Here is a 24,632-nt window from a genome sequence, read left to right as displayed (position 1 = left end):
AGAAACACTAGAACTCTTCTGGATCAGATTCTGCCACCCTCTGCATTAAAACTAAAAGCCTGAGCAATTTAGTCTGAAGGACATTAATCTTTTTTGTTAGAAGCTGCATCTGTAGACATTAGAATACAGAACTGATGCTATGCAAATCATGTTGAAACTGTCATACACTATACAGAGACATCTGGGAACATCTAAGGAAGCACCCAACAATTTTATTAAAGGACAGGAATAAATTAAACAGTTGAGATAAGCACCCAACAATTTTATTAAAGGACAGGAATAAATTAAACAGTTGAGATAAATTGTACAACTACCTCCTTTGAGAAAGAAGGGGACATATTATATTTCTTCAAGCTAAAATTAGCTGTGTTAGAGGAATTAATTACAAAAGGGAAATTCTCTGTATAGTGGACAAAGATTTGCTCTTGGAAGACCTAGTTTCTGCTATCAGAACATTTTGTGGCCTCTGTGTACTAGGTCTCACTAGAGAATGAAGAACTCCATAGTTTGATTTCTGCCAAAATCTTTAATGCTCAGTGCATAGGCAAAGTAGAGTTCAAAGGTACAAGTGCTATGCACGGCTGAGTAAGCTAAGAAGTTGATCCAATGAGCAACACACTACTTTGTGTCCCATTATATGTTATTTGTTATATGTTCTCAGCTACACTGGTGCTTCTGTGACCTATGCAATGGAAGAGGCATCAGCATCAGCTCTGAACCAGGCTGAGCAGCAGACTCGTGAGAGAATGGCTTGGGACAATCTCAGTTAGTGCTGGAGGTGGTACCAGGACTGGAGGTGAGGCTGGCATGAGAACTGAGGGCACTGGGGACACAGAGTGCTTGGCTGAAGTGAGAGGGGATGAGGCAGAATGCTGGGGTGAAACACTGCTGGAACCCTTCCCGATACCGGACTCCTCATCTGTGAATCCAAAGCGAATCCTCTGGATTGAAGCCTTGAAGCCTGGACACCTCCTGTCCCAATCTACTGGGCTCCTCCCTGGGGTTGTCAGCTAGCAACTCCTCCAATTGCTCATCCTAGTCCCAGGACTCAAGACACTCTAGAAGACTGCAGTCCCTGATCTCTGTTCCCCTGCTTTGAATTGGGAAATCTTCACTGAATACAATAAAGATTGTAAACTGAAAATAACAGCAGCAAAACCAGGAGATCTCACTGCTGTTTATTTAAGTCTACCATGGTTTGAAGATATTATGACAAAAGTTAACTGTTAACACAGAGCAGAATGTAACCACCCTAGAAAGGACTGAATGTGCAAAGAACAGAATGCTTGGGAAAGCTAAGACTGCTGGGTGTGCGCATGCATCTTGGGTGATCACAGGGGATATCAACTAAAGAAAGTGGTAAAGGATCTCGGAATGAGTAAGCAGCAACATACACCATAATTAACTGAATGAGGTTTGTTCCTTTCATCTTGATTCTGTAAAGATAGGCTACGTGGGATTATTTCTAGCGTCTGAACACTGGGAACTGCCATGTCTTGTCTACCCTTTCCTTGAACATTCTTCTATCCAAGGTACGTAAGGCACTACCTTTTAAATGGAAAGCATTTGCCTACAATGATGAAAGTTGATGGGCGTTGTGGTCCAGCAACAGCTGGAGCACCCCATGTTGGCTACCCTTGCTTCAGAGTGCCAGTTTAGTTACACCAAATGCCCTGAATCGTGTCACCTTGTAGATGGCCCTTAGCACGTTAACGCCAGGTATGGTCTACCTTGTCATCTGTTTTGGGTTCAAATTTCCCACATTTGAAGAGCAATTTTGTGGTCAATGACTCAGTATCAAAATATGTAGGCATTCCATTGGTATTCCTTATTTTTCTTAGCAGCAGAAAAGTACAACTGCTTACATGCCTCTTTCTACTGTCTTATTTAATTGTTGCTTAGAGGCAGCTTATGCCCCTCCTAAGATGCTCTGCAAACCGCCCCCCCCCAAGCTCTCTTATGTGAGGCCTCTAGCATGGTCACAGTTCCTTACTTCCCCAATTTTCTTTCCATACCTCACTTCTGTGAAAAATACAGTGTGACAAACCTTTCTCTTGACATGCTACACTTCAAACCTACTTTTAATTATAAACCGCTGTCTTGCTGCTTCATTTCCTAATTGAGGAAGCACAGCATGCAGTCGTGGGACTGGATTTCTCTTAACTCCTTATTGCCCCAGGGTCGGCTGTCCAATTAAAGAGCAGCTCCTGATTTGCCCAGAGACTGAAATAATAGGATGATCATCCTGCCTGTTCTGTTAGGTTAACATCCTGTCCTCATTTCAGAACAATTTTCCATTTCTTTTTTAAATCTAGAGATACAACTGACCTTTGATTGAAACATATCTATGGAATGTGTCAAGTTCATGGAGGCTGGGTAGGTAGCCTATTTAGAATTTGCCCATTAGTGATTTACCAATAATAACGTTAGCCTTTGTGGGACCTACTTTTATATACCTGGGAAGAAACTTGTCATTTGTAAGCTGAGCACGGTCTTTTATCAAAGTTCCATATGCTGTGATGAAAAGACCCCCCTTGTGGTTACACTGTGAGACCTTGGATATCTTTAAATAAAAAACAAAATAGACCTGACATTTCCATGAGACTAGGCAGATGAGTCACCTTATAGGAAACACCAGTGGCCTGACTTGCCTGAGAGCTATCTCACATCCACTATGCCTTAAATCACAATATGCTTATTTCTGGAAATATAAGTTATAGCTTAATGCATGGGTCGGCAAACTAAGGTCCGCAGGCTGGATCAGGCCCAATTGCCTTCTGGATCCGGCCTGCAGACAATCCAGGAATCGCTGCGTGGATCACCAGTGTGCACATTCTTTCCCTCTCCCTCTACCTCTACCTCACACGGCACCGCCACCTCCTCCCTCTCTCCTCCTGGCTTCTCCCTGCCCTGCCTAGAGGAGGAAGGGGGCTGGACTTTGTTGGTGCCAGCAGCAGCAGCGCTTGAGCAGCCGCCATTTTAAGCAGCCCCTCTCCGGAGCCCTTTCGTGTTCAGTTCATCATCCTGCTGCCGCCAGTCCCTGCCACTCGCAAGACACAGGTAAGCAGCCACCAGGGCACATCCGGTGCTGTGGAGAAGGGAGGGGAGAGTCGTGGGGGGGTGGCTTATAGTCTGGCCCCCCACAAGGTCTGAGGGACAGTGGACTGCCCCCCTGCTGAAAACGTTTGCTGATCCCTGGCTTAATGGTAATCTTGAGGGAGGTGTGGGCAAACTTTAGGCATGCGGTATTTACTTTGTATTCAAGTAGAAGCCTGAGATCCGCCAGCTGAAGCTGGCTGCAAAATGGCCGTGCGGGGAATGGAACCAATTACCTACATTTCTCCATGAGCATTACACTGGGATGACCTGCAGACACAAATAGAAATCTGCATCTGAGTTACTACAGATCAGAGATTCTAACTGTCCGATTTAGACCCTAAAATGGCTATTATTAAACAATGGGGAGTTGGAAACCCTTGTAGCTCTGCTGCAAATCACCTACATAGACAATCCTGCATCATTAGCCTTTTAATCACTGACGACACACAGGAAGGCCAGTTTGGTTGGTTCCAATTTTGCAACTGACACTAAATTCCAGTTCCCACACCTTATTGGCTAAGAGTCTCAAAGGAAATTTGAACTCTATATGTTACCTTTTGAAAAGGTTGTGTGTGTGTGTGTGAGAGAGAGAGAGAGAGAGAGAACTTTTCTGCCCCTTCAGGAATTCTGCCCTGTGTAACTTTAAATATAAAAAGGAGCAGATGCTATTACCTAGATCTGTCTCCAGCCCTTAAGTAGTTGCAAAATAAGAAGGGATTATCAAGCACTTTAAATTCCATAGCAATATTGACTAGCAGTTGCCCAAAAAACGACCGAGAGAAGCAGCTTTTCATGACAAAATATTTGGGCTAGGCATATCAAAGGGGGCAAACAGAAGAAAACATCCAGGCTGCAGTCTTGCACATTAATCTGATTTGACTGCTCACCTGGCTGGGCCTTTCGCCCTCAAAATGTGGAATCCCTGCATGACAAGGAGGCTGCATTGGCCGTATTTGCCTTCTGAGGTACCTCAGATTGAAACAGTACTGATGATGTCGAAGAAGGACACCTTCACTTTCTCTTTCAGGGATCCCCTAGCTTTAGGTACAATTGTGAATGGCTGCAAAACACTCTAAGGGCCAAGAATTGCACCTAATTGATCCCATGTGGGATGAAAAATTAAATTATAGCAAAACAAGCAGGGCCTTTCTCTTCCTAGGCTGGCAGCCAAGTCCAGCTGAACTCTGCCTAATGTTTAGTAATGTATTTGGTGGAGTCAAGGCATCTCCTTTTCACTCTTCTCTTCTGGAACTTGTCCAAGGACTGAAAATTAGAGGGGGAATCAGAGGTTGGAAAAAAAATAAAAATCAATAGCAGCTCAAAAAGCTATCTTGTAACCTGAGTGGCTGTGAAATGGATTTCTGCTGAATTTCACTATGTTAAGACTAATGAGATTTTTTAAAAGTTATTTCTGTTAAAATAATTACCATCACAAACTATGTGGAAGCCATCTCTTTATATATCTTAATACAGGTCATCAGTGCTCCCCAGTTGTTTCTCTGGCTGATCAGTTTTATTCAGGTCCATGCAATTAAATGCAATGAGTATTTAGTTCACAACAGCTCTCCTGAAATTCCCTTTCTTATGCCTCTGGGAGGCTTGGGAGACTGTTCTTGGAGGGGGTGTTGCTCTTTATTGCTTAGCGACCAAAATGCCTGCATTCTTAAAACCTGGAACATAATTTAAATGTGAAAAGGGGTGGGTAGACCTGGGAGAGAAGCTTCTTCTGAGGCTAAAATTAGACCAGAATGTGTTGGTGGGAAAATAAAGCTGAAGAAAGCTCACTTTTTCAAGCTAAGATGTTAATGTACTGGTCCTAAGGGGACATTTGTGAAGGGGAAAATACACTGCGAGACTTCATCATTCTAGTTCAAAATAAACAGGAATTCTAAGGTGAGGTATGTGAACACACATGTCAGAAATATTACTAATCTCATAAAAAAAAAATTGTGTTGCTGAAAATTCTGATGAATGCCTTGTGTGACTGTTCAAATTCACTTCAACCATATTGCTTCAGGTGAAATCTGATAGTAACTCTAATTTTGATAAAAACAACCTTTTATTTGGCAACAATCTTTAGGTGATCATTTGCTGCCTTCTTTGATTATGACTGTTAGATGATGACTTACCTAAAAAATAAAATAAATTAAAAAGTGAATTGAAAATCAGCACTGTTAACACTCTAAATTTTATGTCCTATGACATGCACAGTACCCATTTATTTCACCATCAGTTTTCCTGTAGAAGAAGAGGCAACTGAAAGCAGAACAAGAAGGCTGTATGATGAATCTGCATCTTGACCCCATTCCATAATAGGGGAATGGTTGGTGCAATAGAAAGGAAATGAATTTATTTTTCTCACTAGGATTTTTCATTTTTCCTCTTAGTTTCTCATCATCCTCTTGGGCCCATTTCATCTAACCCTGCTATGCTTTTACCTAATTAGATCTTCACATTTGCTGCATTGCATCTGAGGAAGCATCAGACATTAAACCACCAATTTTTAGACCAGCATACAGGCGGAGAGAGAGAGGTGTGTGTGTGTGTGTGTGTGTGTGTGTGTGTGTGTGTGTGTGTAAAATGTATCCCAGTTTGAATGAAGCCCCTAAGCATTACTTTACTAAATAAAGATCTGTACGTCAGAAATAATTACACTTGTTTTCTCTTTCAGGGCTCATGTTTTTTTAAAAGAAAAAAGAGGAAGGTTTCTAAGAAGACAGAAAGAGAGAGAAAAAGGCTAACCTAAAATATTTATGTACATTGGAAACAGGAGTCAGGGACTTTGATTTCTGGATTGAAATAGTCACAGCTGCACCTATACCCTTGTTATATAATACATTGGCTCCCTGCCCCCCTCCATGCACCCTTAGCTGGCTCTTCTTCAGAGACCCACTGTCATTAATTCGTCATTCTTGCTCACTCTCAATTCCTAAAGCTCCCTCTCAAGAGGACACAACTACCTCACAGAGCTGGTGCACTCTAGGCAAATGCCTTCATGTCACGAGGCATCTGGAGACCTGCCTCCTCTCACATTGTGGAACAAATATGTGTTAAACTGACAGGAGTGTCAGGGTAATCATAGGAAGCTGTTGCAGTACGGCACGGCATGACATTTCATTGATTCGGACTCTTCTTCCCACATTCAAATAAATTCCTGGAGGACCAAGTTGTTATTGACTATTATGAAGCAAATCCTCTGTAACAACACAACTAACCCACCCACCCCCACTTCCCCTGTTTGTGCAGCTCTCTTGCTGAAAGCATTCGAAACAGCATTTCTTCAGCCATATGATAAAAAAATTCCCCGCCTTGTGGTTACGTAGAAATTTGATTTGCACACAACACTTGATTAAACATGTTGGAAAAGAAATGTGGCAAAATCTGTTACTCCATCCAGGCAGCTGAATTACAGGCTTTGTTTGGCATGCTAAACAGCCTCTTGTGCAAACATGTGCTGTTCAGTGCTGAGGCAGATTTCTAATGTGCTTCTGGCCTGCACGGTGGCTCTGACAGAATGAAGCCAGGATAACAGAAGCCACTGTGCTGATTTTTATTTTTTTACCATATCAAGGTTAAAATGTGACTTCGAATGAATTCCCCAGCAAGTGTAGATATGCACACTTATGAGATAAAAATGTAGTTAGTTTTAAAAGGTTCCCATAAATGTGTCCTGATTTCCATCATTCAGGTTTTCTTCTTATTACATATAACAGGAACTGGGCACAGGCTATTATATCAATTGCCTTATAGTCTGTTCTAATTTTAATTTCTGTGTCTTGTAATATGTAAAAATTTTGATTTCAGAATATTTTCAGAAGTGACTGAAAAGAGCAAGAGAGAATCTAATAATGACACACATAAAAACAAAAGCTCACACATATTTGCTTCTCCCTTCTGAGAGGTCATTCTTAAGAGTACTGGGGCACAGACCCACGACACAAATTTGGCTCTGGGCAAATTAAGATAGCACTGTGCTTTGCAGTACAGCCAACCACATTGTAAGGTACACCACAGACCCATCCATTGGTCAGGGGATCAAGGCCACTGGGCAGCCACACCTTGCAGAAATATTTATACAAATATTTATATATTATATACCTTTCACCTTGTTGTGCACACAAATGAAACAAGTACAAACAGACTCAGAAAGAATGTAATGGCACGGTAAAGACCAGTCTGACTCCATCCATTGGCTAGATAAGGAACAGCTGCTCCAATGCTTACTTTTCTCTTCCTTCCCCCTTCTTTTTTCCCTTTCATATTGTGTCTAGTAGATTGTGAGCCTGTGGGCCTTATTCTTTAATATCTGTTCAGCACTTTAAAATATTAGATGCTTTATTAGTGTATAATCATCACCATTATCATCATTTTCACTGGATGTGAAGCACTCTGAATGACAAATGGATTCATTCATCTATTTGCTATTGAACAAAGGCTGCAGTAGACTAAATGGTATTTGTCTTCACATGCTTTTAATCATTTGTTGCTTAATTTATTTCGGAAAGGAGTTGATTTTCCTAGCAGTACATTGTGATTGGTTACTAGGCAAATGTAATTGACAGATACAGAGCACAAAAAGAATTGGCTAGAAGTAACCAATGCTGTGGAGTATGTCACATGTGCATGTTCATCCCTTGGTGTCTGCAGTATGTTTTATCATTTTATCCTGCGCTATTTTTCTAGAAAAAGAGATGCTGGAACTAACCATGAACTCTGGTACTCTTATAATGACAATGGCACCCACCTGAAAGGTGGCGGAACTAAGTTCTGGTGAGTTCCAGCTGAAAAAAGCCCTAATATTATCATATAAATATTAACCAATGAGGTCCTTGTCAGCCACGGCAATCAGAGTTTTAATAGAAAGGTGGGATATTAATACTGCAAACAGAGCCAATACAAAACTCTCAATTGTTGGACAGGATGGCTTCTACAAGGGTTCAGGTACTGCATTGCTGCTAAAGCTGTACTGAACCCAACTTCATTGAGGGTTAGGGCCCTCGCATTTACGGGACCACCTCTCCTGGTATGCCCCGCAGAGGACCTTAAGGTCCATGAATAACCATAGTTTAGAGGTCCCGGGCCTTAAGGAAGTCAGACTATCCTCCACCAGGGCCAGGGCCTTTTCAGTGATGGTTCCGACCTGGTGGAATGCTCTGTCCCATGAAACTAGGGCCCTTCAGGATTTAACCTCCTTCTGCCGGGCCTGTAAGACATAGCTATTCTGCCTGGCCTTTAATCTGAATCCAACCTGATCTTTTATTTCCCTTCTCTTCCCTCCCCCTCCCCCTTTATGAAGATTACCCGCTCTGAGACCCCACAGCTAATTCTCCCTTGGCCTCCTTGCTGGCCTAAGTAGGACTAATTCAGCCAGCTAGCCCTGTGATTATCTAATGTTTATTGGATGGATTTCCCCCAAATTGATTTTTAAACTTTGAATTTTATTGTTAGTCATGCTTTTATACTGTATTTTATGCTGCTTCTATGTTGTATTACAATTAAGTGTTTTAAATTTGTTGTTAGCTGCCCTGAGCTCAGTTTTCTGAACCAGGAAGGGCGGGGTATAAATAAAAATAAAAATTTAAAAAATGGAGAACTCTCTGCATGCATTCTAGAGGTGCCATAGCAGCTCCATAGCTAATGGCAAGATTTGCACTTTAAGCAGGGATTAAACCACTTGTTATGTATAGTGTCTGTCTGCTATCCAGGCTTAAAGCATTTTCTCTGAGTGCAGAATAAAATTTCAAGTAAATCTTTTAATTAAGTTATAAGCTAAAAGCATTTAAAATGTGAGCCCTTCTTACATATTTTAGTGCTTAATCTTTTTTTTTTCTTTCAGACACTTTTAGCAAAGAAACTCATTACTTTTTTTAAAAAGGACATCAATAGATTCCAAAGCTGAAATGCTCCCTTACATATCATTGCATTACTTATAATCTTCTACAGCTGGTTTTAGACTACTGCAATATTTTCCATGCTTTTCCATCAGTTCCACTTACTGTGTAGTTTGATTACCACACTTCAGCACCAGGCTGACAGAGGGATTGTGTCTTTTTCTTATATGAAATGATAGATGTGTACAATATACTTCATCTGGATGGGAAGGGGAAGTCTAAGAGACTGAGCTGGGATCAGGAAGTTCAAATTTCACCTCTGCCATGAACTTACTGGTTGGCCTTAGACAAGCTGCCCTCTCTCTCTGAGCTTCAGACTTAATTCTGCATTATGAGGGTTCTGGTAAAGATTACAAGGATTACATGTGAATAACTATGAACAACTGAAAGCGCTATACTGTACAAATGTTTATTATGACAACAGTCATCATCTAAAGGTGCTAAAAACAACCTAGGAATCATATCTATGTCACTATCCAGTTTTTAAACCCATATGCATTCCTGTTTGCCAAGCCGATTACGGTAATTTCCCTAACAATTCTGAGAAGATCATTTCAGACCCAGGAAGTGACCCATGTGAGTGTCCCATTTTTAAATGTTAGCAGCTTTCTAGGCAAAGAACTAGGGTGACTTTTGCAATCATTTCTAGTCCTGCAGTTATTACTATAGGAAGATGTTCCATAGTTGCATTGTGCTCCTGATTAGGATAATTTCTCTCCTAGTACTTTCTCCTTGTGTATTTCTTCTGCATTGCCTTTTTAGTGTATTACTGGCAATAGTGAATATTGGCAATTTGATGGCCATCTTCAAACATTTGAAGTGCTGTCACCTAGATGGTGGCCCAAATTTATTTTCTTTTGCTCCAGCGAGTAGAAGCCAAGTCAGTGGATTTGAATTACAAGAAAAAAGTATTAGGCTAAATGTTAGGGAAGTGCAAGGTGCTTGACAATGGATCAGTCTTTTTGACTGGACTTTTTGACTTTTTGACTTGACCCGTCCAGGGGTCCTTTACATTACCTTTTGCCTAGTGGACTTTGCTAGAAGTTTGTAAGCAGGGCTAGGGGATCTGGGACCCTCCAGATGCTGTTGAATGACAGCTCCCATCATCACTGTCCATTGGCCATGCTGGCTAAGGCTGACAGAAATTGGAGTCCAACAACATCTGGCTCTCTAGCGCTACTTTTAAGGAGAGGCCGGACACCTTTCAGGGGTTCTGTAGTAGTGGGCTTCCTGCACTGGCAACAGGTTGAACCTGATGACCTCTGAGTCAGTTATTGAAGTTCATTTGAGGTAGTGGTGGTTGATAAATTCCATGTGGTTGATTTATTTAAAATAATAATAGCAGGGGAACTAGCAGTGGAGACAACTTTACTGCAGACAGAATGCTGTGAAATAGGGAGTTTATTAACTTCTTTTTTCTCCTTTCTGGATTAATGAAATGACTCATCTGCATAATTATGAGATGCAAAAAGCTGGAGGTGGGATACATATTGAAGGCATTGTTTTTGCCAAAATAACCCCCCTCTCCACTTCCAATCACATCCACACATCATGTGACTGTTACTCGTAACAGTAAATGCAGGAGGTTAGATTTTCAGAGTGCTAGCTGTGTTAGTCTATTGCAGTAAAAACAACAGAGTTTATTATGGTATAAGCTTTTGTGGGCTACAGGCCACTTCATCAGATCCACGAAGTATAATCCCAATTTGGCAGGCATTACATACACACATGGCTGAGGGGGAGATGGATGGAGAGTGAGGTCAGAGGAAAACAAAATGCAAAAAGATCAGAAGTGATAATTATGTAAAAGCGAACTAGGGTGGCAGCTAGCTGGCGACAACACAAACATCCTGGCAATACTAACATATGGAGCATGATAAAAAAAAATATGCAATCTGGATTCAAGTCACAGATCATAGATTTGAATTTCTTGAGAAAAATGCACTTCAGTGGTTTCCCACTGCGGTCTCCCTCTGAAGTTCCTTTGTTCAAGAATAGCAACCTTAAGATCAGTTTCACCAAGGCCTGGTAGGCTGAAAAGTTCCCCTGCTGGTTCTTGGATATTCTAATTTCTAATATTAGATTTCTGCTCATTTATTCCCCCCGCCCCCGATACTGAATGATTTAATCTATGTAGAATTCAGAAGGGCTTTGCTGGCATACAATGGCATATATGTCATTGAAAAGTGAGCAGGTGAATAAACCCATAATATGGATGACATCACTGGGTCATCTGATGGGTCCTTCTTGCCCAAGTAGATAAGATGACAAAGTTGGCATCTGGTGGTGGATGCCCCCCAGCCCAAAGCTGGGTAAGGGAAGAACAGGGCATTGGGAAGGACGTGTGAGGCTTTGGCAAGGTCCTAGAGCCCTCCTACCCCCTTCTCAAAGGTGGGCAAGCAGAAATTAGGCTTTGGGAAGGTAGTGGGAAGTGTCCCCTTGGCCCCTGCACCCTGGTTGTGCTGCCCTAAATCTACCTCTGTTCTAGTCCCCATGTAATCTCTGCTATGTGGCTTGCTATGGTAGGGTTGCCATATGTCCTCTTTTTCCAGGGCACGTCCTCTTTATCATGGGTAGAGTTGTCATAGCGATCCATAGTTAAGAGTAGAAGTCGGCAAATGTGTTCTCCTTTTTGCTCTTCAAAGTATGGCAACCCTACCCGGTGAGTAGTTGCTTTAGTTTGCGGCTATTTGTAAGCAAGAACATGAGTTGGGGGGGGGGAAATCTCCTGAAACAGAGGGTCTCCCATACCCATGGAAGTTCCCTGTGTGATTTAGAATACTGAAAGCAATGTAGTGTTCATTAAAAATTTCTTTATAGTTGCATGATACTGTGAGAGGGAAGAGTAACTGTCCAGGCTCAATGATGACACATTTTACTGGTTTTAGTTGGGAGCTGTAAGTGACAAGAGATGTTTTCTCATTCTCTCTGTCCTGTGGCATAGTAGTAGACTATTCCTGGATACCAGAGTGTTCTTGTTTCTGTGCTTTTTTACTTCAAAATCAGGGCTCTATTCAACCTGGAGGATTTCTGTAAGAGCTGTTCTTGGGAGCTCAGTGTAATCAGTGGTGTATTCAGATACACACAGATTTATTTGGCGGAGGGGAGGCATACTTTCCTGTTCTGTAGGACTGTGGCCAAAAATAAGGGATCAGTATATGGCCTATGCAATTATAGGGAGGTTTTTAATGAACAATGCAAAATGGCTGATGTCGGCAACAACATAAGAAGTGATGGTACTCCATACTGGCATGCATTATCACAAAAACCTACCAGTTGTATCCACCTAAATTGTGCATGTGGAATGACTTCTGCGAGCACAAAAGAATAATAGAATTGTAGAGCTGGAAGGGACCTCAAGGATCATCTAGTCCAACTCCCAGCAGTGCAGGAATCACAACTAAAGTTCGCCTCCCTCTCCTCCTTCCTGAGGGGAGGCACAAAAGGAGAGAACAGGCAGGAGATTATCTGTTGCATTCATAGAAGCCATTCTACCTCTGCAGTGATTTTGCATGAAACCCTATAAGATTTGAGCATGTGCCCCCCCCAAGTGTGTTTGCTATTTTGACTGGACAAAACAAAACAAAATTAATGACTTGTGGATACACATCAATTTTGAGGGTATTTGGAGAACAGAAGTGCCCAGAGAAAGAGAAGGAGGAATTAAATTAATGCAGAAATGGTAAACGAACAGGAAAATTACAGGAAACAACGGTGATCCAAAATGCTGCCAGAAAAACATTGGGGCTGATTCATAAGTTATTCAGAAGTATAAACAGACATATCAAAATTTGACATTATAGAGGTATGGGCCTGAATAATGCAATGTTATCTTTTCAAATCAATAGACCAAATGACAGATTCTAAAATTAGCCACGGATGTATCCCAATCACAAAGTAAGATCTGAAATAAAATGCTGCACAAATAATAATCCAGGATCCCAGAAGCTTACGGAGCAGAGCATTTGTTAGTACTGCCCTACAAACACTAGTGGAAAAGACAGGAAGCTGCTGGTTTTTTAACTTGCTTTTTAAGAGTGTCATAGTTGCAAAAACTGGCAATATCAAAATTGGTATTGTATAGCACCTGGGACTCAGCTATATAGCTGCAAATAAAATGTTTTAAGTACAATATACAATGTGACACTAGATGGTGAGCCTTATGGAAAATTCATTTAAAATGCTTTTTAAAAAAGCATTTCCAGAACGTTTTTATATGTGTGTTGGTTCCACCCTAGTCAGTCATTTCCTGTTTGGTAAAAGCAATAACAGAAGAGGTCAAGGGGTACCGTCCAAAAATTGATATAGTTAGAAAATAAGATGTTTAGAACTAGATTTTTTTTGTCACTCAAGAAACCTACAATGTAACACCTAAAGCCCAATTTACAAGAAACACTGACCACAGACTCTGGCAAAGCAATTACATAAATATGTGTTTCATTCTGCTATGCCTACTTTTTGCACAGGCCTTTATTAACACCACCAGTCATCTGTGGCCCCAGGAGTCCTGGCTGTATATGCAAAACGCATACAGGGCCATGTGTGCTGATTGTGTGCCAACAATATGATGCACCACTACTTCATCAATTAATTGAAACAACCTTCTCATAGAATATAAAGGACTCACCAGAGTAACCACAACATTATCTGCATAAAATGTGAATAATTCCCCCCTTCCCCCATCTTTATTCAACACTACATTGTTTGAATTTGCAGAAGATCTGTTTTGGCTCCTGCCACACAAGCAAATAAGCACTAGCTCAGGATGACTATGTTGATAAATTAGGCTGCATTCCTATATATACCGTACTTTCCTGGAAGCCCCATCTAATTCAGTGGAGTTTACTCTTGAGCAGGCAGACACAGGATTGCATTGTTAATCATCAAAATAATGAAGGGGGGAAACCAAGAAGAAAGTACTGTACAATCTCAGTACTCCATTAAATCTTTTACCATCTTTCCAAAAAGGTGTTAATGGGGTTGATGGCTGACGCTGGGTAGTGAACAAAGACAAACTATTTCCCACATGCATCACTGTTATCAGACAATATCACATAATGACCAATTTCTACCAGAACTGTATTTGAACTGTCAGTCTAAATGCAAATCCAGCAGGTTTTAAATTACTTTTCATTCTCCTGACAGAGACTTATTGAATTTTAATTCACGAGGTAGGTAATATTTTCAGGACAGTTCCAAAAATCATCTTGCAGAGGAGATGTAGAATTTTATTTTATTTTTATTTCGGCAAACATTAAATTGCCAGAGATAACCAAGTGATTATTTTATTGAGAAAAGTAATAGGCTTTACTTACATATTTAGTCTTCCAAATCTCTTTGTTTTACAATCAATATTTGTGAATGTCAATTGGTTCTTGTTTTATAAGGTCATTACCAACCCTGAGCTTTTGTGAATGCATTTTTTTTTTAATCTAAATGCATTTCTAGGAACAGAAAAATAAGCCTAAGTAAAAGAGATCAGGTTATTAAAACCTCAAACTAAATTAAACAATTGAAATAATGAATGAAATAATGTGTAGGACACAAATATCCATCTTAAACAGACAGCAGAGTCCAATGAGCACTAAAGGGGCAAACCTGCACACTATTAATAGGTGGGCTCAAGAGCAAAGTAAATATGCCATTTGTCAATTTGCTCTCACATGTTTGATTTTTAAAATAGAATAAAAACTTGTGCAGGGAGCTGAATCAAGACTGTAGTGTAGTGGGGGGGGGGCTTTAATCCTCTGCCCCCACTGCAGTTCCAATTCGAATCACCCCCAGTACCTGCTAATAGCTATGAGAGGAAAACCCCCATTGGTTCCAGTGAGAAGTTTCCCTTGGGAGCATTCATCTCATTGTGAACAGAAGATGTAGGTGGGGCAAATTCTAACTGGGACTAAACTGGGGACAAAGGGTTAAACCCCTACCACCATGTCATAGGTCCAGTCCAGCTTGGGCTTTCCTCTGTCAGCTACTTATTAAAGAAAAATCCAACATGAAAGGGACAACTACGTGACAAATGCCACATTTAGTTGGCCTCCCTTAGTTGTCTTAAATGAGACTGAAGCAGCCTAACTGTATGCAGGAAATCAGCCCATGGCAACTAAATATATTTTCTTTTCCTTGAGGTGATTATTATGGAATTCAGCAGCCTTTTCTTTGATGATGTCTTCTGGTTCGCTCTGGGAACCATCTAAGTCAGGGATCAGCAACCTTTTTTAGCCGTGGACCGGTCCACCGTCCCTCAGACCATGTGGTGGGCCAGACTATATTCTGGGGGGAAATATGAACGAATTCCTATGCCCCACAAATAACCCAGAGATGCATTTTAAATAAAAGCACACATTCTACTCATGTAAAAACATGCTGATTCCCAGACCGTCTGTGGGCCAGATTGAGAAGGCGATTGGGCCACATCCAGCCCCCGGGCCTTAGGTTGCCTACCTCTGATCTCAGTAATTACACTGTGCTAGCACCAATAAGCTCAAACAAAACAAATAGCAAACCCTACAGAGGAAAAAATATTGCATACCCCTGTACATCATGTTTATGACTTTGTATATGAATAATACAAGACCATCTTTTTCCTGTTAAGGATGGGTGCTTGTTTCCTCTTCCTAAAAATCTCCCCTTCCCACTAGACAGCAGTAAACAAATGGTAATTTCCTCACATCTTCCTAATTCTTAAGTACAGTGGTACCTCGCAAGACGAATGCCTCGCAAGACAAAAAACTCGCTAGACGAAAGGTTTTTCCGTTTTCGATTTGCCTCGCAAGACGAAATTTCCCTATGGGCTTGCTTCGCAAGACGAAAACGTCTCGCGGCTTTGTTTCCTTTGTCTAAAAACAAAGACATGTTTTGTTTATAAAGTTAATTTATTTTCCCTTCAATTTTTGATCTGCTCTTTACAGTATGTGTGACTTTAAAGAGCAGTTAATAAACTGTTGTTGTACCAAATTTGGCTTTGTTTCGACTTTTTTTGACCATAGGAACGCATTAATTGATTTTCAATGCATTCCTATGGGATTTCGTGCTTCGCAAGACGAAAAATTCGCTAGACGACAAAAATTGCGGAACGAATTAATTTCGTCTTGCGGGGCACCACTGTACAAGGTGCATTTCTGCTGGATAGCAGAGAAAAACAGAGAAAAAGATGAAACCCTAAATAAAACTTAGGACAAGTTCGTGTGACATAGCAGGCACACCAGTGTTTGACATGTATGAAAGAGAAACATCTCAAAACACCTCTGGAACATGTCTGTTGTGTCTATGAGTATTTGAAAATGCATGGTGCCCCTTCATACTTCACATATTTACAGCAGAAGACACAGGCCCAACATCAGAGTAATTGTGGTATCATGAGTTTACATAGTAAACAGATGCACCACTGGGGGGGGGGTTTGAGGGGCTATGGGCTTCCCCAAAAATTTGAAGGAGGGGGCTGGCCCTCCTCTATACAGTGGTACCTCGGGCTACATACGCTTCAGGTTACAGATGCTTCAGGTTACAGACTCTGCTAACCCAGAAATAGTGCTTCAGGTTAAGAACTTTGCTTCAGGATGAGAACAGAAATCGTGCTCCGGCAGCGCGGCAGTAGCAGGAGGCCCCATTAGCTAAAGTGGTGCTTCAGGTTAAGAATGGTTTCAGGTTAAGTACGGACCTCCGGAATGAATTAAGTACTTAACCTGAAGTACCACTGTATTCTTGTGCCTGCGCTGGGCCTCTCCGCAGCTGTAGTGGATCCCTCGGGCCTCTCTGCAACTGCAGCGGGCTCAACTGGGCCTCCCTTCGGCTGTGATGTGCCCTGTTAGGCCTCCCTGCAGCTGCGGTGGGCTTCATGGCCTCCTCCCGCTATGTGACATCACATGTGTATCGAGCATGTGACACCACACACACACACCAGGAACTCTGAAAGTTGGGCAGAACCAGGTGCCTATGATAGCAAATGATGAAGAACCTCTAACTATGTTGTTGCGCAGAACCCCAGCCTCTGAGTGGTGAAGTCCAGGGGTTCCTGCACTTACTCAGGGTTCAGCTTCCTTGGAATGAAGGTCAATGGATACTGCAGTGTCTTTAGGATGTATGGGTTTGTTTACACATATATACAGCTTAAGCATAGGATGGGGGAACTCACAGCATTAACACACCATCAAATTTTGCTTCTCCATAGGTTTCCAGGGAAGCCCCAAGCTCACAGCCTTGGGTCTGGCACAAAGCAGATGTGTTCCTCTGTCTCCAGCTGCCAAGAGTGGGGTCTTATGCCCCAGGCAGCTCATTTTAGTGTTCCTAATGCAGTGGTTTGACACACCCTGAGGCGCATTCCATTGTCTCTCGAGACAGATGGATGCCAACAAGTTATCCAGTAGTAACTCTCTCATATCAGCAATTTTCAGACCGATAGCCCACAAAACATAATGAGGTTAAATTATTCATTTTTTACATGTCTACAACTGTAACGGCTGCCCTTGAGGCAGGAAGTCACTGCAGCTATCTTTCTGAAACTTGGTAGCGTTCTTGCCCTCAGAAGAGGAGCCTATGGCTGTGGATTTCAGTTCCATTTCTTCCCCAAAATAAAGATTAAAAAAGGTAGAGATGACCCCCCCAAAAAAGTCAACATATTGAGCTCCCAAATCGCTTGATGTATTTTCTGTGAGTTGGCAAGCTTAATCCATTTTATGCCTACAAATTTCATCCACATTGATCAAAAAAGAAAACAGATTTTTTTGATTCCCCATAATAGTGAATGATATGAAACAGAGCTTTGTTTTTAACAAAGGTGCCTCAGAACCAAAAGACAAGTTGAATCAGACAGAGCAACTCAGAACAGATTGGACTGCTTCTTGAACAGGCAGATATAGATCTGAAGAATATACTATGGTCAGTGCCCACCTGTTCTCTCTCTCTCTTTCTGTCTCTTTGTATATTTATACACACAGAGAGAGCGAGACCCTGATGTGCTAAAAATGAATCTGAAAAATTCCACATATTTGAAACACACTTTTAGCATGTTCTTTCACTTAGGATGATGGTTTGTAGGGGGAAAGAGTTGTAGGAGGGGATAAAAACCCATTCCTCCCTCTTCCAACACAGAAACAAAATAAAAAAATTCCTTCCAATAGCATCTTAGAGACCAACTAAGTTTGTTACTGGTATGAGCTTTCGTGTGTATGCACACTTCTTCAGATACAATCTGACGAAGTGTGCATGCACATGAAAACTCATACCAATAACAAACTTAGTTGGTCTCTAAAGTGCTACTGGAAGGAATTTTTTATTTTGTTTCGAATACGGCAAACCAACACAGCTACCTACCTGTAACTAGAATCTTCCAACACCAACGCTGTTGCTCCTGTGCCCCTACAGAAACAAGGGAAAGAGAGGGGGAATGGTTTAGGGAACTGAAATAGTGCAGCTGATTTTGGGGTGGAGGGGCAGAAAGGGTGGCACAAATAGGCAGGGGTGCAGAATTTACTTTCAAAGTGCTACTATTTTAATTCAAATATGAAAAGGAAATGCAAGGCTAGAAGATTTGCCTCCTATTTTGAGAGAGGTGTCTCAAATCCCTAATGTTTATATCTAAGCCATGGGCACATATCATCCATTATTGACACGATGATTTGAACCTGAAAGTATGAATTTACTTCTTTGAAAAGCATTGCTTCTGAGGTTGATATGAAAGTAAGATTAAATGTTTCTTTGTGAACTATGGTCCTAAAAAGCACATGAAGTCAGCATCCAGCATAAACATACTTAAGAATCTGTTCTGGTATCAACACTGCAATCCAATTGCACAAGGGGAAAGAACACCAATTACTGTCAAGTTAGCATTTATCACAGTTGGGTCAGTTCAGAAATAAACTGCTCACAGTATGTAGTGGCTCTGCAGCCTCTCAGGTTACTAAAGTCAGGCACTTGTTACAGATTTGTTTTTAGAGGTGATACTAATGAAACACACAATAAATTTTTATGAATAAGCTGACACTCCTTTTTTCTGTAAGGCAAGCTGTAAATCCTTCGCTAATGGTATGTTTAGTTAATGATGCAAAAGATTTGAAGTAGTCAAGAACCATTACGTGTGTGTTAACATGGATCTCTGAAACAATCACAATAATTAATCTTCAATATGAATTCACTCAAGAAAGGAAGTGCTGTTTTGCTCATGTACACCTAATAACTTTTTCCTCCTGTGTCTTGAAACTTGTTTGTAAGTGCTTCATTAGAAATAGTACAGTTCTGCCCTATTGAGCATCAACCATATCCAGAGAGCTTTCAACCAAAATTAATGGTTTATAGATAATGATTATAAACCCCCTTGAGGAAGGCCATTCTAAACACTGATACTTCCTTTTCTTTTCTCTGAAACAAAGTCACTATCTTTATACATAAAAATTTGTTTGGTAGTAACATCACTGAAATTCTAGGATACTGAAGTGCAATTTTTAAAATACTTTTGATGAATACCAAGACGAAGGTCCACCAGGCTTGTATGGAAGTGAGTTGTGGGCAACTTACACCTGCCAGGGGTGATGCCTCAACACCTTCCACAGGTGCTGCGTCAGGAAGATTTTGGGCATCACATGGCAGGACAGAGTCTCAAACAAAGATGTGCTCTTCCATGCCCACAGCCCCAGCATGTTTGCAGTCCTCCCTCTGTGATGTCTACACCAGCTTAGTTGTGTCCACAGAATGGAAATGGCAGAATCTCAAGGATGTGCTCCACAGGGAGCCGACTTCAGACACCAGGCCTGCTGGTAGACCAACTCTGTGTTACAAAGACGTCTGCACACATGACATGAGGGCTGGCAACATTAACCCCACTGTGTGGGAATCCCTTGCAGACGACCGCAGTGCTTGGAGACAGTCAGGTCATGTATCCACAGGAGTAACCAGAGGAGGAATGACTTCTGGGAGGAGCGCAGAAAGAAGAAATGTCATGGTGCACCTGCATCAGCATACTGGACCCCTTCATCTGCCCCAGCTGCAACAAAACATGTCTCTCCCATGTCAGTCTCTACAGCCACAGCAGGTGCTCTCCAATGCTTTGACTCCCCACCACCCATAAGGGACAGTCTTTCACTGTTTCCTGAGACAACCTAAGATACAGGAGTGCAATTTTAAAAATACTTTTTAAACAGAACTATTTATTGAGCTTTTAGAGGGCTTAATCAAATTCTGGAATTTGTTCAGCAAGTATACTGTACCCACTAAAAACTGTGGAAGGATTTTGTATAAGACAAATCAATACTATGTTAACTCATCTCAGCAAAGTTAGAGCCCATGCTGCATCAATCACACTTCTGGTGATAGCTGCACCAACAACTAGAGCAGGGGTTGCCAACGTGGTGCCCTCCTGATGTGGATTACAACTCCCTGGCAGTTTTATTCTTAGTACTTCATAACTCACAAATCTGTTCAGTTACTACCGTATTTTTCGCCCTATAGGATGCACCGGCCCATAGGACGCACATAGATTTGGGGGGGGGGAATAATGGGAAAAAAATATTTCCCCCTCCCCCAGGCGCGGGGCCCCCAGAACAGGACCCAGAGCGATGCCAAAGCTGCGTGCAGCTTTGGCATGGCTCTGGGAGCTTGCGGGGCTGGAGGAGGGGGAAGCCCTCCGCCAGCCTTCTAACCAAGTCGGGGGACAGCGGGAAAGGCACGCTGTTCCCTAGTTTGTGGGGCTGGCGACGGGGAGGAGCAGGCTTCTCCCCCCCGCCAGCCTTCCAACCAAGTCAGGGGACAGCGGGAAAGGCGCGCTGCGCCTCCCCGCTGTCCCCCGAGCTTGTGGGGCTGGCGGTGGGGCTCTCCTGAAGCCTGGAGAGCGAGAGGGGTCAGTGCGTACCGACCCCTCTCGCTCTCCAGGCTTCAGCGAAAGCCTGCATTCACCCCATAGGACGCACACACATTTCCCCTTCATTTTTGGAGGGGAAAAAGTGCGTCCTATAGGGCGAAAAATACAGTAAGTCTTTTCCTTTTCTTAAGAATGTGAGATTTTAAGATAGGTCATTGGCCTGATCCAGCAGGCTCATCTCAACCAGCATCCTGTTCTTAAAGTGGCCAACCATATATGCCTGTGGGAAACCTGCAAGCAGGATCTGAGTACAAGAAGACACTCCTCTCCAGTAGTTTTGAGCGACTGGTATTCAGAAGCATTGCTGCCTCTGACAGCGAAGGTAGAGCATTATTCTCCCATTTATATTGATAGAGCACTTTAGAAAAACATCTTCCTTCCAAAGTCCTTCACAAAAGCTCAGTGTTTAACAGGCCCATAGAAAATAATACGTAAGAGGAAATCAAAGTGTTTGCCTCAGCAGAAAAACTGATGTGAGAGCCATGGATTAGAACTGAAATCAAATATATCTGATCTTCAGACTTTGAAATAAAACACTGCTTCCTCTTTTGCTTCCCACTCTTCTTCCACCATCTCCCATTCTCATTAATAATGATAAAATACCATCCATATAATCTTTCTTAGGATCTCTCCCCCTTCATCTTTCTTTGTTGCTGAAGTACAAGCCTACAACCAGTAAATTAATTGTTTAATTCAAACCAGTAAATCAAATTGAGTTCCACCACACAGTTTCTTGGCCCCTGTAGAACTGCCAGGTCACCATGCTACCAGAGCTACCAGCAGAAGCCACAAATGCCTTCCATGTTTGTTTTAAGGCTTTTTGTAGAATGATGAGTAATGTTTTAAAGAGGTTTTAATTATGTTTACTGTGTCTTCATTTTTGTAATGTATAACTCTAACGTTCTCTTTTCTAAATGTAATTTTCTAGCCTAATTCTATTAAATGCATTATAGGCATAAATCAATTTACCAAGTAGGTTAAACATGTTTAAAGCTTATATTTTTGAAAAGAAGAGGAAACCTCAAACTGGCAGAATCCACTTGTCAGGATAAGGTCCCTAAACCTAGCATTGCTCAAACATGGTACTTTTGACTTGCTGCTCCCTCAGCGCACGAGCTTCCAGCCTTTCTCTGAAGAAAGTCACAAAACTGGGAATCCTATGAACTGTATTTTGTTAAGGGTATGGAGAGTTGTTGGGAGACCCTTATTCCCCTCACGGAAATAAAATTCTCAGAGTGGCTTAACAGTCAATCCCTCTTCCCAGGGAATGTCTCAGGGAACCCTTATTGCCTCCATGGGAGTCCATCACACAACCATCGCTTCCAGAGACAGACACAGGCAGTGGCTGCAAAGGAAATCCATTCCAACCTTTTTCTTTTGCCTGCACCTGTCTCTGTCTGCTTCCGTCCTCCTCCTTTCCACCTTTGTCTCTCCCCCACTGCCACTTCTCCACATGTTGTGACAGCTGAAGGAACCAGGTTGCTACTCCACACTCTCACCTTCTCTCTATGATCCCTGTTTTTCAACAACAAACAACAACAAAACCCTAAGCTGTGCCTGGGCACACCTGTCGTGCCCCAATTGCATGCCTATGCTCCCTCTCCCAAGAAATCCTGGGAACTGTAGTTTGTTAAGTTTGCTGGACTGGAGATTGTATCTCTGCAAGGGGTAAATTAGTTTCCAGGATTCTTGGAGTGGGTGGGTGTTAAATGCCTGAGATGCACAGAATCAGGCTGTATGTCCTATCTCTTCCTTTCCCTGTTGCTAATCTATCCAGTTTGTGTTCACTGCCAAATCATGTGCATTTGCTTGCCTTATATGGGTTGTCAGGAAATAAGTGCAGGGGGGTGTATTCCTTAAGTGCTGTCTGGATGTGCCCAAAGAGGTGCAGCACAAACCTGTCTAACTTAATGCTATTAAGTACTTCTTAGGACTGTGTTCTCTTGGGAAATAGCAAAATGCAGATTGGTAGCTTTTGTCTATTAGCCATGTTTTCTCATATTAATAGGGCTATCAGTGGTAAAACCATATAGCACATTCAGAACAGCCCCCTAAGTATACAAATGCTGGAAAAGAATATTGAGAGATAGATTAGTATTCTATAACTGTCATATAATGACCCTCATAACAATATCTAAAGTACTGTGAATTAAACTGCAAGCAGGAATCATTGTTGATGAGAATAATCACTCACTAGTAAGTGAGTCTGGCAATATGACTATTTCATCTGTCAGATTCTTGAAAATACTTACTGTACTTAGGACCAAAATGTATAACTCTGCTAGAGTTAAAATACTTAATACTGCATAACCAGTATGACAGAAGGATAGATGTTTCTCATTTTAAGTGCATATTTGTTTGTGGAATAGTGAGATAAAATTAAGTTAGTGTGAGAGAGGAAAAGACTTGTGTGAATATTCTAGGTTAATTAACCTGAAATAAGTGTGCAATGTCAATGACTGTCCCTTAGGATACAATTTAGCTGATGCCATTTATATTGTTTTAAGAAAACCATGAGCCCTTGGTTATAGGGTGGTATACAAATGCCTTTAAATAAATGCCCAGCATACTGATGATATTTGCAATGCCTAAATGGCCAGAAGCAGTAAGATAGAGGTGGGAGACCACCTGGAAATCATATTAAGGCTTTTATGACCTCTTCAGGGCAAGAACAGGTTATAAATACTGTATAACAAGCACAGTTAACCAATCTTGCTCTATATGTGAAATGAGGAACTATTTTAGTTTCTCATTTTCCTTAAAGACATTTGAGGTGTAAATTCTTCTTAACTCTTATCTACAGAAATTGATCAAATAAAAATGATAGTTCCCATCGTATATATTGACTTAAATATCTCCCTCTTTTCTCTGAATGGTTTTCATTCTTTAGGAAAATCCTAATCAAAGTAAAAGCAGAGGTACAAATATAATCTGAATCTGTTTAAGTCACTGTTGAAACCAAAATAGTTAGGTATCATTAGCTCTTATCCAGCAGAGATAAAAGGGTTGAAGATTCCTCTGAAAAATGAAGCTGCATTGTGAATCTAGAAAACCAACAGGATAAAGGTCTAGTAGCAGCAGCCAAAAAGGGAATGAAAGATTCATGGTCCTGTAGCACCCTGCTTGTGGTTAACGCTTAGCTGGAATGAAATATTCAACGCAGCAATAGAGAAATTAAAATAATAATTTATTTGTCAGACAAATAAATGAGAGGCACAGTGGTATATGGTTACCAAGCTCTGGCCTGCCTCCTGCCATTATGGCCAGCACTTATATTCCCTTAATCCAGCCCCCTTTGCTCCTCCTTTGGCTGCCTCTGTCCAATCAGCCTGGTTGGATTTCCTATTGGCTGATTGCTATAACCAATCCTAAAAGATACACCCATATCCTCCTGTCCTTATATGGAACACAAAGAGCTATATATTGTTACATCTATAAATGACAAATAAGTAGTAATATATCTTACATGTGTCTCAACAAGGAATCTTAATTACCAGCTCACCTCTTGCCCTCCTTGCCCTATTGCCTTCTAAAACAAATGGTTAATCTTAAATTTTTATTTTAAACATATGTCAAGGATCTTGAGTTTCACATCAACATTGAAAGATCTCCTTCATTTGAAGGTTTCTAAACAAATGCCTGACAGCTATATATCAGGACTGCTTGGATGGCGTCTCCTTGTCTGGCAGGGGGGCTAGGCTGGTGGCTGACTTAATTTCAGGATAAATACAACTCTTACAACTATATGAAATAAGAATCTAGCATTTCTTAAATCCTTTGCATAATTA

At 41.5% G+C, this 24,632-nt stretch overlaps 1 protein-coding gene across 2 annotated transcripts in view; it reads right to left on the bottom strand.

Annotated features, from left to right (window-relative positions):
- LOC308577826 (uncharacterized protein) overlaps positions 1 to 24,632 on the bottom strand; it is a gene marked incomplete at its 5' end in the record, with an annotated part of 115,196 nt that overhangs the window by 53,536 nt on the left and 37,028 nt on the right. For both annotated transcript variants that reach the window (XM_081178215.1, XM_081178216.1), the window contains one exon: positions 18,306 to 18,350. In XM_081178215.1, coding sequence (XP_081034341.1) covers positions 18,306 to 18,350 — 45 coding nt within the window. The remainder of the gene's footprint in view (positions 1 to 18,305; positions 18,351 to 24,632) is intronic.

Source organism: Podarcis bocagei (genome assembly GCF_964188305.1).
Source record: "Podarcis bocagei genome assembly, chromosome: 2".
NCBI lineage: Eukaryota > Metazoa > Chordata > Lepidosauria > Squamata > Lacertidae > Podarcis > Podarcis bocagei.
The sequence above is the reverse complement of the archived record's forward strand: the minus strand, read 5'-3'. Positions and strand labels throughout refer to the sequence as shown.